The sequence below is a fragment of the Polypterus senegalus genome, chromosome 18 (genome assembly GCF_016835505.1).
Source record: "Polypterus senegalus isolate Bchr_013 chromosome 18, ASM1683550v1, whole genome shotgun sequence".
In the NCBI taxonomy this organism is placed as follows: domain Eukaryota; kingdom Metazoa; phylum Chordata; class Cladistia; order Polypteriformes; family Polypteridae; genus Polypterus; species Polypterus senegalus.
In genome coordinates, this window is record NC_053171.1 from 73,752,351 (window position 1) to 73,765,248 (window position 12,898).

Below are 12,898 nucleotides of genomic sequence, written 5' to 3' on the forward strand. Positions count from 1 at the left end.
TTCTAATGTAGTTTGCAGTTATGGTTGAGAAAAAAATGATAATTCTATGTTTTCTTGCAGAATGGAGAGAAAACAAATTTGATATAATAAAACCCAATGGTGGCCAAATCTGTACAATGGTAAATAAAGTGTAAACCGTCTCATATTACTCATTTTTACGTTACTTATGTAGCATAATCCACTTGTCTATTATGCAGTTATATGCTCAAAACTTGAAAAACACATGCATTTATTGATAAAATATTATTAATAGTTCGGGATAGTCATTAACAAGAAAGCCATTTCCACATTCCTGTGCTTTGAAGATCTGCCTCTGCCCCTCATTCACTGTTGAAGAGTTCTTTCTTTGAGTAATGCTTAATTGTACTAAACCAGTGCTTTGGGCCTGATATACACTACAGTACAAAACAGTACCTTTAGTCAAGTACTGTAACTTTTGTTTCAGTAATGAGTTACTTTAAATAGTGACGTTCTGGTAGTAGAGTACGATTTCTAGCATTTGAAAGTAGTTCTACCTCATTGAGGTATACCAGTTGTACCAAACTTGAGTTTTCAGGTCACAAACACTGTAAATTAAACATTGCAGAACATTTAGCCAAGTGTTTGGTTTTTTAATAAGGAATTGTTTGAAACAGTGATTTCTGTTGTGGGAAATACTTAGTAAATAAACAAGCACCTTGAGCTGTCATTAAATATGAACTCCAAACATGACTTTCCTTTATTTACACTGTGGAATATGGCCGGCCAATCATCCCGGCCAATACCCCCAGGCCACCAGGTGGAGCTCTCCCTGCAGCATGGAGGTGCCCCGAATGTCAGCAAGGAATTATGGACAATGGAGTTTTCATCCACAGTCCTGCTGGATACCACAGGGGCCGCTAGAGGACGCTGCAGTGAGGCCCAAGGACTGTTACGTGCCCTATAACCCGGAAGTATGTCTTAGTCACAGCGATTGGAGGAATGACATACTTCTGGGATGAAAAGAAGATTTTTGATCTGACCCGGAAGTGCTAGGAAGTCACATGGACTGCGGGTTCAGAAGCACTTCCGGGTCACGGACTAAAAAAGGACTATGGGAGATCCCAGATGTTGAGCTGAACTGGGTGGCAGGCTGGCAACGCGTCTGGGAGTGGTGGATTTATTGATTAGTGTATTGTTTAATGAGTATTGTGGAGAGGAGGGTGCTTTGTGCGCATTATTTTGTTAATAAAACAAATTATTGGACTTTAACATGGTGTCTGCCGTATAGTCTGAGGGTTCAAGGGGACGGCAGCGCCCCCTATCTACCACAACACCTGTTCAAGGCATCATGGCATTCTGAAAAAGTCTGACAGAAAGCTTCCTTAATCAGCTAGGTTCATTTATATATAATGACTACAAACCATTTCAAGCACCAATCAGCATGCAGGTAAATGGTATAGTCCAGAAATTTACCTTTGTTTTAAGTATTATGTAAAGTCCCAATATAGGTAAATGTATTAGGAGTTAAAAGAAATAGGACTTATTATATGCCAACTATTACCAGATAACAAAATATAAAGTTAAATGTTATATAAGATCTCATTTTTTAATTTAAATGCACTGGTACACATGTCAGGATGCCCTTGTTAAACAGGCAGGCAGTTTCAAAAACATTTCCTCTTACAATTCCTCTCTTTTGTTCTCTCAGAACAACTAATCAAAGATTTTAGCTATGTGTTTAACATCACCATAAAGGTCGCCAGGTTTCTCCTATGTCTTAGTTTGAATGGAGATTTCATTAAATATAGTTGAATCTTCTTGAAATAAAGACAACCATAATAAATATAGGAAATGCTGTTGTGAGCAAGTCCTGTTACCATTTAGAAATATAATTGTGATCAATGTTAAAGATCAGTGGTTTTATATCAATGGTCATACCCTACACTGGAATCTGCTTTACGACTTAACCTTAAATCCTGGTTGCCCTTCTATAATAGAAAGTCCCACACCACTCTTTTGGGCAATCCTGGATAAATATTTTATCTACAGACAAGTTAGGACCATTAAAGAGTAACTGGAGTTAAGCCCAGTGCAAAATGGGTCCTCTTTGGAGATGTACAGTTTAGGAGAGCCTGTAAAAAGGTAACAATTGTTTGTCCATCCAGTTAAATTATCATAGGTTGACACAAATCATCCTAACTATGCATGACTTCTAACTGTATAATCATGAGGTTGATGGTGGTATTAAAGACATTTTCCCTTCTATAAATCTCAGAACTGTGCACCATAACTTTAGAAGTTCTAAATATGATGATTAAACATTGTGTAGTAATGCCTCATGGGCTGGAGGGGCATCTCAGCCAGAAGAGGGGATGGTTCTGTACCCGGACTGGAGGACCAAAAGGGATGGACAGATAGCCCACTAGGAAAGAAAGCCACAGCCAGAAACTTTTTATTCCCCCAACACACAAGATGGCAGTAGTCTCAGATGTCGGTGTCCCCTAGGAAACCAGCAAGGCATGCCGGGAGATAAAGTTCAGCAAGGCAGACCTGCTGGAATCACTGGGGGCCATGAGAGGGTGTTGCAGGGAGACAAGCTCCCTGTTTTGATAGACTTCCGTGTTACCCGGAAGTGCTTCCATCGGGAAATCACCCTGGCACCGGAAGTACTTCTGGGTGTGTCATAAAAGGGACCACACTCCCTTATCCAGTTGAGTCGGAGCTGGGAGGTAGAGGAGCAACGCTTGAGTGGAGGAGGGCAGTGCGGTATGAAGAAATATTTAAAGGGAAAGAAACTGATGTTTTGTGCTTGTGGTGATATGTAAAAGAACATTTAGTAAATAAATTAACATTTTATTTGAACCTGGGACTGTGCGTGTGTGTTCGTGTTGGGGTTAAGGTTGGTATCTATCACAATTGTCATCAATTCTTTGATGAATATCATTTTCCTGTGTTGTAGTAAATGCGTGATTTCATTCTTATCAAACAAAGATTAGTTACTGAGTTTACAAAAATATACCTAGTCCTATATTTTGTCTGCGATCAGATCATTTAACAGTATTGTTGGTAGCGACACAGACAGTTTTACTTCAAAACTTAAAACTGCACAAGTTTATATTGCTGCTCTGGGCTGGTACCCTGCCCAGGGTTTGTTTCCTGCCTTGCGCCCTGTGTTGGCTGGGATTGGCTCCAGCAGACCCCCATGACCCTGTAGGATATAGAGGGTTGGCTAATGGATGGATGGATGGTTTATATTGTCAATGACATGTGCACACCAATGACCAGAGTTACAAACAGCTCACATCCACAGATTCACCAAGATTTATACCCAGCTGTGCTCGATATTAGGTTTCCATCCATCCATTATCCAACCCGCTATATCCTGGAGCCAATCCCAGCCAACACAGTGCCTAAGGCAGGAAACAAACCCCGGGTAGGGCACCAGCCTACTGCAGGGCACACACTGGGGACAATTTAGGATCACCAATGCACCTCACCTGCATCTCTTTGGACTGTGGGAGGAAACCCATGCAGACACGGGGAGAACATGCAAACTCCACGCAGGGAGGACCCGGGAAGCAAACCCAGGTCTCCTAACTGTGAGACAGCAGCGCTACCACTGCGCCACCATGCCACCCCAATATTAGGTTTCCTCCATTCTTTTCTACTTAAGACAGGCACATGTTGAGAGCTGGTGTCAATGCACCCTCAGAAGGTGTCACCATCGCTCTCATTATGCCAGACTCAGGCCCTTTTCAAAGATACATTTTAACTGTTAGGATTGTACCCAAGCATCTCACAGATGGTAAAAATGTTCTGCCACTAGCTGGGGTCTTTGGTTTGCATCTGGGACTGGTGATTCAAACACTGCACACTTGCAGTAAGTAACTCTTTGCATGAGACACTCCATCTCTGTTATTTCCAATTATTACCGTGTTTGACTATTTCTATTACTTTGGCCCAATAAGCCACAATATTAATTATTTGTTCTGTATTGCCACCAACAGACACAATTTTCAACTATGTATCTGTATTACTAGAATTAGACATCCCTGTTACCAAAACACTTGTTACATGCAGTCCCATAAGTTTACAGTCATTCCTCTAAGATAACAACTTTTCCTAAATGTTAAAACACTATCACTGCTGTGATTTTAATAACCAACAATCAATAATGATTATTACATTGCACTGACTTTAACTGGTAACCAGAGCACATACAACCATTAATCTTTAAAGGTAACATTTCTTTGACTTCTTGAATCAGGTAATTTCAGACATATTTACTCTTACACTTTGTTTTTGCACAAGGTACTGAACATTTTATGCTAATCACATTTTATAAACTATCTACTTATTATAGTATCCCTATTGAACAGTTGTGTAAGTTAAACCCAAAACAAATGACAATTATAATAATCCCGCACTATTTCCATTAATAAAGACAACAGTTACAAATTTTCAGCAAGTACATGTTGCTCATGTAATAGAATTAAATCGCCTTGTTGTGCAAATGGTGAACTTTTCCTCCTATATCAGCCATCACCCCACGGGATTTACTATGATTTGAATAGTAATGTCCAATACCCCAAAGCAGCAGATGCTAATATCTAAAACTCTTGAACCGATGTGAATGGATGCCTTCTATGATTTGGGACTCGCAAAGATCTTCATTCCTTTTTGGTGTCAGAGGTCTCTACCACATAACACCTTAACCTTTCAGTTTGCTTGCATTAGGAACCCATGATCCCTGTAACTAGAACTTGTATGTGTTTCAAAAAACAGAGGTTCAGTTGTCAATGGGTTGATGGCCTGATCCTGATCCATTCTGGAGATGGAACCTTTCAGCAGTGAGATACCTGGACCAGTTGGGTGTCCCTTTAGCTTTTACCGTAAGTAACTAGTATGGCTTGTTCCTCCTTGACGTCAGGCAATTCCTTTGTTTGCACACCTTTGCTGTAGCCCAGTCTCTGGGTCTGAACTCATACGCTGCTATCTCTGATAGGCTAGGAGGAGAAGATTTTACCTTTGCTGCTTCATGGAGGATGGATTTAGTAAGTATGGTAATATTTTGGTTTTCGTGTTTGGACCATGGACAGCTTCAGCCCCACTTGACGCTGCGTATACTGTTATTTATTTAAAAAAAACACTTTAGAGCACAATTCCATGTGACAAAGTCATGCATACCATGATTGGGATAAAACAACTTTGATTTGCAAAATACTAAATGTACCCTAATTAACTGCCCCTTACAATATCTCCTCAGTCCTTAGACACCCACACTAGAATGGGGTGACAAAGGTTTTTATCCATCCATCCATTATTCAACCCACTATATCCTAACTACAGGGTCACGGGGGTCTGCTGGAGCCAATCCCAGCCAACACAGGGCACAAGGCAGGAAACAAACCCTGGACAGGGCGCCAGCCTTCCACAGAATGTTTTCAGACACATTGAAAAAACTGAAAAAACAATCACCGTTTACAGACTAAGGTAATATTTTGTATTTTCTTTCTTTCTTTCTTTCTTTCTTTCTTTCTTTCTTTCTTCCATCCATTCATCCATTTTCCAACCCGCTGAATCTGAACACAGGGACATGGGAGTCAGCTGGAGCCAATCCCAGCCAACAAAGGGCACAAGGCAGGAACCAATCCCGGGCAGGGTGCCAACCCACCGCAGGACACACACAAACACACCCACACACCAAGCACACACTAGGGCCAATTCTTTCTTTCTTTCTTTCTTTCTTAAAATCAAATGGCACCAAACAAAAATAAACACTCAGACTCAATACAGCAATGTATATTCAAAATGTATTTAAAACACATCTTGTAAAGCAATAACAAAATTGTAACCGTTAGACTAAAATGCAGTTTTTAACAGCATGAAAAGGCAGCAATTTGTAAATGGCAAATAATTGCATAATATATAAATGTTTCAAGCAATAGAAGCCAGCTAGTGGTATTCTTTATTTACAGAAACTTTAATATAAAAAGTATTTTTGCTTGTATTTATTCCAGTTAATGAGAAGCAGCATCAATTACATTAATTTTAGAGGAGGCTCTTATGATCAAGCTTATCCTGTGACTTTTTCCAGGCAGGTGCGATTTTGCCTTTTTTCATTTTAGACCACATTTAATGCCTTTGATGTCACTAGTCGCATAAATATTAAAACTAGCCTGTAACAGGTATTCAGTACTTGGAAAATCAAATGTATTATTAGTCAAACACTAATCATTAAAAAAAAATAAATCTCTGTTCATTAAAAAGAAACTATACATCTAAGTTTAATTATAAGATAATAGAAAAGTGCATCTAGTACTGTTAAGTCGGGTTTTTTGCTTCAGTATATACATTGTGTCGTCCATTTGTACCAGCTAGTCCTCTCAAGTCCCTCCGTATGCTTGCAGGAGGCCGAGTGAATCAGCACTACACCTTGGGAAGCGCATGCCTTTCAATGTCAGTCTGACTACAGTGAGATGTCGTCATCTTACAAACAATGTGACAGATAACGTTACAAGCAGCATTCATGGGCAGTCACTGTGCTTAAAGAATAGGGAAAAATGAGTTGCCAAGGTGTTTTATTATAATAATATTTCAAAAACGCTTAAATAAAAAAAAAAATTCTTTAGGGATTAAACATGAGCATCCAGCTGTCGTAAGCGTGAATGAATTAAAGTTTTGGTCCTGGAAGGTCACATATATTCATTACTAAGATTTTGTCATTAGAAAATAGGAAATGGAGGATTTAGCAGCAAACTCTCTTGAATTGTTACGTTTTAAGAAGTTTGCTTTATTATAAAAGTGCTTACTGAAACAGGTGTCAATCCCAGTAAATCCAGGATGAACCTACCTACGTCACTCTGTCACAAGACCCACACAGCCACTCTCTTCACATTGTCTAATTAACTTAATATGCTGCCTCACAGTTCAAGCACCTTGGGTTCAACTCATTGTCTGCACCTTCTCCCTTTGTGTGTGCGAGTCTGCGTTCTCCATCCCAAACACATGCAGGATGGATTAATTGGCATTTCTGTATTGACCTGGTGAGTAAGTGTTTCCTGCGACGGACTGAGGCCCTGTATAGGGTTTGTTCCTGCCTTGAACCCAGTGGAGCAACCCTGAATTTGGTTAAATGGGAGTCAGAAGGTGTGTGGGAATGCAGTTAACTAAATACCAACGTAAACACATAGCTAGAGTAAATGGAGGAAATGTACGTAACAAACGGCGGGCAGACTCCACCAGACAATGACCGGAATCTTTATTCAGGATGCAGGATCCATGAGATAAAAGTGCTGACGAAAGCACCACACTGTCGCACATTGTCGCACTGTTAATTAAGAAGAATTACGTGGATAGAACTGGCCAGCTTTGTTGGGCTGAATGGCCTGTTCTCGGTCTAAGACTGTGTAACGTTCTAATTCATGTACCGAACAAGAAATGACGCTCTCTATGTGTTACTTTTTTTTCTTCTAATGATTGCATCCTTAACTCCTGTCCTTTCTCTTTATAAGAAAACACAAACTAAGATGAGGGACCAGAAGATGAGTGTGTGAAATTAGGACTTTGGCATTAAGTTCGTTATTAGAGTACCGTGCATTGTTCCATAGCACTGCGTGGAACTAAACGATACTGGACACAGCGAACGTCTTAAGACGTTGTTCCTTTTTCATACAATACGATTAAACCTGCAAAGATTACCTGCAGTAATACAGACGATCTTGTAGAAGTCCCCCCTGCCAGCGACATGTGCATCACTACTTTTAATAATGAACTCGATCCTAACAAAAAGCAAGTAGCAGTTCCTCCTCATTTTCTTGCCATTGTTTCCTATGAAAAGCACCGTTTTCAGACTTTTAGAGACACCTCGGAAATGTATTATTGTGATTATTATTATTATTATTATTATTGTCCTTTCAAAGTAAGGGTGTCTCGTAGTTTCTCTTTTCAAAAAAGAGAGCTAAATCAATTCCCTGGGGGTTTAAATCTTTCAAGTATTGGAATATTCTGGACATCTATCTATCTATCTATCTATCTATCTATCTATCTATCTATCTATCTATCTATCTATCTATCTATCTATCTATCTATCTATCTATCTATCTATCTATCTATCTATCTATCTATCTACTCATTTCAATGACCAACCTATGCACTCACATATCACTCTGCTTTTCTCAATCTTTTTTTCTCCATTCACAGGCTTCATTAGTACTAATTAGAGTCACTAATTGACTGGGCGTCATCATTATGTAACGTATACAAAGTAAGCTGTAGTTTATTTATTCTGTTTTTGGCAAACTTGAAATAAACGTTGAGTTAGCACAGAGCAGTCATTGTAAAAACTACAGTAGAGAGCTGGGCTGGGCTCCAGACACTATCAGACGAAGTATGTATTGCGTGTGTTCATTTTCCAATTTAACCCCCTTTTCTGAACATTTTTTTCAAGAAGCTACAGTCAATTTTGCTAAAGAATAAGATCAACATTTTGAAAATTGGTGTAAAGAAAGGTTAGGCGTTAAAAGCGGGGCTGTCTTAATGCATTGGCACTGACCGGGAGCCCCAGGGGCATAGGGGCCCACGAGGTTTCTGATGTCTATGTTCCGCTATCAAAACAGGGGCCCCGGTGCACTACTTTGCCTGGGGGCCTATGATGCTGGTTAGAAGGTGTGTTGTGGGTAAAGGAGGGCTTGTATTCTACCCGCATGCGTGCTAGTGCAGGCATCCCCGCACTCGTGTGTAAGGACGCATGTGCGTGCACACAAGTAGGTTCAGGCTATCCTCTCCCAGTTCTGAAGTCTGCTTTGAAGCTTGTGTTCCAGACTACACGTTACTGATCCTGACACTCAGTGGGCTGCTGTCTCGAACCCTGGTTCTCTCCCGGTCATCGCTGGTTGATCTCTCCCTGTAGCTCTGCTCCAGTCTCATCTTCTCTGAACTGGTGGTCTCGCTGCATGAGGAGGGAACATAATGATGGCCACCATGGCTGTGATGAGTAGGACTGGGAGTGTTTGGTGGAGCTTTCTTGAAAACTGGTGGGTTCGGAGACTTAGCCACTTTGTCAAAAAAAGAAAAGTCAGCTACATATTTGCCAGATGGAGAGAGGGAGACGACGGGCGGGAACTCATAACCCCAAAGGATTTCGTCCGGGAGATAGGAGGTACGCACTTGGCAGGTGGCACTGGTGGGCTCCACGGTGGCACTGAGGATAACTAGGAGTTCAAAGTCAGTGAGTTCTGGATCTGTCCAACCTCCTCCTGTAAAAGACAGTATCAAGTTAATTTCCTGAAGTTCCTGAAGTCCTGGATGATCTTTTTCATATTGTCAACCTGCCCCGTTCATTGCTACAGGCACATGTGTGCTTCAAAGACCTCCCTTGTTACTTTCATATCTGTTTCTGTTTGCTTTGTAATGGACTGGTTGCTATAACTCATTCATCAAGGGCTGTCCATAAATGCTTTTGTAAATGAGATGTAATGAATGAGCCTCTCAGCTACAGAACTAGCAGATTTGTTGCTACAAAACAATGCTGTTAATATTACAACCACAGGACTTATTAATACTGAAATGAATAATCAGATGACACCCTAGATACATCGATTCATCCGACCATCCATCAATTTTCTTAACTTACGTATCTAGGGCAGGGTTTAGGGGCAGCTCGATCTTATCGCAGCAATCACTAGTGATGCAAAAAATGAAATATACTGTAGCAAGAATACACTTCCTACTCCCCACACCCTATAAAAGGAAGAAAGCCCAATCAAAAGGCAATGAAAACATTAATATTTGCATGAGAATGAAGCACCCAGAGTTACAACTGACAAAGTGGGTCTGCAGTCCGATTGATAATCTGAAATACGCACAGAGGAAATGGCACAGCACACGCTAAAGTAAAGGCCTAAATGGAATTGATAACGTGAGTCAAAAAGTGAAGACAGAAGCTGGTAGGAGAACATGCCATCACCACTTTAGAGTGAGGGTGTGAAGAACTGCAAATTGTCATGGTTTGGAGAGAGCAGGTTTATTTATTTATTTGAAGCCAGGTATTGTGTGAGAGTTTCATGCTAAATAAGAGGCACTCGTGACTTTTACTTCTCACCCAGACTGCTGTAACTAGTGAAGGCAAGCTGAGTGAGGCTGCTTTTCCCCAAATCCTCGAGCCATCACGTCCAGTCTGCCCTGTGCCTTTTGTTAAGCCTTGGTAACTGTGCATGCCGCCAAGAATCCCACTAAGCAATCATCTGCAAAGCTCAACAGTCTACCATTGCCATCCTTATAATAAGCAGTTCAAAGTTGGGAAGAAAAATGAATTAATTCTGAGAACCGTTAGGAGTTTGAGCTGTTTTCAGAATTTGTAAAAAATAAATTGCCGGTTGTGTGCTGTGCATTGCTGCCTTACAGCACTTGGCACCTGAGTTTAGTTCCTAGTGTGGCTCTATGTGTGTATTTTTGTGAGGGTGTTCTTCATAGTACTGATGATCCATCTAAATTAAAGTCCTGCCTTGAGCCTGATGTGGTCAAGAGAAAAGGAAGTTTAAAAAGTCATGGGTGGGAGTTACAGTACATCTACACAATGTCCAATGTACATGAGTGAAGTTGTCTAAGGGCTGCTGTGCATAATATTAATTGTGTTTGTTCAACATTATTATGTTTGTCTGATCTTTTTCTTGTATATATTTCAAAAATTTAGACATAAGCATCAGTAGGATTTGCACCCTATGAACCAAGTTACCTATACTATTCTCTAACATTTCACTAATTATTTATCGCTCTGATGCTGATCTTTCTGATCATAAAATAGGTCATTACAACAGCAATTGATGAGAATAATTCATTAATAAATGTAGAATTATGATATTTGAGGGTTCCTCTACAGTGCCTCTTTCACTTGCATGATTTTATCTCGAAAACTAATCAGCATACCATCATCTCATAACAGCCGGTCTTAAATTTTGAGTTTAGTATTTCAGCTCTAGACCGTCCTCAAGACACAGACAAACACCCAACATCGAGATATCAATGTTTTCAGTATCAGGGGACCCCACAACATCAGGCTCTGTCAAAGACTGGAGATCGACATTTTTGACGAATCTCAAGCTTTTGCTCCTCCCCAACAATTCGGGGGGTTTTGCGGGGGATTGGGTTAGGGACTGGCGCAGAGCAAAAATTCACCTGAAGAAAAATTTCCCTCTATAAACCCTACGGATGTCATCAATAACAACACTTGACCTTTTTTGGAGGAGAGGATTTCCTGTCATCAGGTTCCAAGGTGCATACATTTAAAGAAAGAACCATGTATTTCAAACAAGGAAGAGAAAAAAAGAAAGCATCAGTAAAGAAAGGGATTTAATGTCACAAACGTAGCTATCATTTCACGTCAGTAAGGTATTTCAGGACTCATTATCCTGTTGGACTGTTATCTGTACTCACCATTGAGGCTTCTTAGGCTCACATTTCAGAGTAGCCCCATTTGAATTGTGTTTTCTGCTCTTACTTCATCACTTGGATTTTGACAGCTTTCCATCCATTTTTCTTTTTCTGCACTTGCCGTGTTTTTATATAAATTACTTTGCCTCTGTATGAGGATGTTTGTTCTCTGTTTTGTAATTATCTGTTTTATTTGTTAAGACAGGGTGAGGTTGTGGTCTGATTTGTATTTTTTTTCTTTCACTATACATATATATACTATACTGTATTTATATATATATATATATATATAGTGGTAGACGGCCGGATGCCCCTTCGATGGGTATTCAGGGGGACCAACCCTGGACGGTGCAGTACCTCCCCTTGGACGCTGGATGGCCACCACCCTGGGTTGGAGCGGTGCCTCAGTCTCTCGAAGGGTTTCATGGGAGATGGAGTCCTTCACAGCCCTGTTGGGATCTGGGGTAGCCACCAGGGGGTGCGGTATGGGTCCCTAAGCCTAGCTGGACTAATCTTCAGCCCCACCTGGGGGGTGCAACCAGAAACAGGTGACCAAGCACCTGGAGCACTTCCAGGTGGGCCATAAAAGGAGCCAGCAACCACCACTCACCGGCCAGAGTCGAGAGGAGGAGGACAAAGCTTGTGGAGGAGTAGTGGTGGAAGAGAGAAAATGAGTGTTGTAGTGTGGGTTTTGTGCTTGGGACTGTGTTGTGGCTGTGGGGTTCACAGAAAAGACGTGCCTCACAGGTGAAGAAAAATAAAACTTTCTGTATTAGATACGTGCCACCTGTGTCAAATCTGTGTTGGTCAGGTGCAATATAGCACCTTTCTTACAATATATATATATATTCCTGTTTTGGGGATCGTCTCATTGTTGCCCCTCTAGCGCACCTGTTGTTCACATCATTACCACCAAAGCAGCTGAAACTGATTAACAACCCCCTCTGCCCACCCCCACTTAGCCCACAAGTTTCATTGACTTGATGCTATACTCTCATTAAAAAGTGTTCCTTTAATTTTTTTTGAGCAGTATATATCAGAATGGAGAATTCAGGTTGTGTGTAATATTTCATCCTTCTTATATACTAATTTTCCGTTTATCCAACCTTTATGTTTCGCTTATTTATCTGTTTTTGTCTGTCAACAGAGACGCATGAGTGGAGGTTGGGTGAGACATTTAAGGGTAAGTACAGTTTGGTGTGGCTGAAAGAGGACTTCACTGCAGCACTGCCGGAGTGTGAAACTTGCAGTCATCAAAGCTTAAATGAGATTGTTACAAAGTAACCTGAGCTGTGTTAATGTAAGCATCTAATATTAAGGCTGGTGCAGTCTATAGATTTATTAAGGCTTTCAAACAATGTGGCCTAGTGGCTCTGGCAGGCACCACAAATTTACAGTTCCATATACTTCTCCTCCTTCTCCTCCTCTTAGAATACATAAAACACTTGGCACTAGTGATCAATGTTGTGTCTCACTGCATTTCTCGAGCCTACCCTTTATTATTATT

At 40.7% G+C, this 12,898-nt stretch overlaps 1 protein-coding gene across 2 annotated transcripts in view; it reads right to left on the reverse strand.

Moving 5' to 3' along the window:
* Window positions 1–5,758: 5,758 nt before the first annotated feature.
* The window catches only part of LOC120518555 (ATP-sensitive inward rectifier potassium channel 10-like), a 42,869-nt gene continuing 35,729 nt past the window's right edge, over window positions 5,759–12,898 (reverse strand). For both annotated transcript variants that reach the window (XM_039741413.1, XM_039741412.1), the window contains exon 5: window positions 5,759–9,218. In XM_039741413.1, coding sequence (XP_039597347.1) covers window positions 8,785–9,218 — 434 coding nt within the window. In that variant the 3' untranslated portion in view covers window positions 5,759–8,784. The remainder of the gene's footprint in view (window positions 9,219–12,898) is intronic.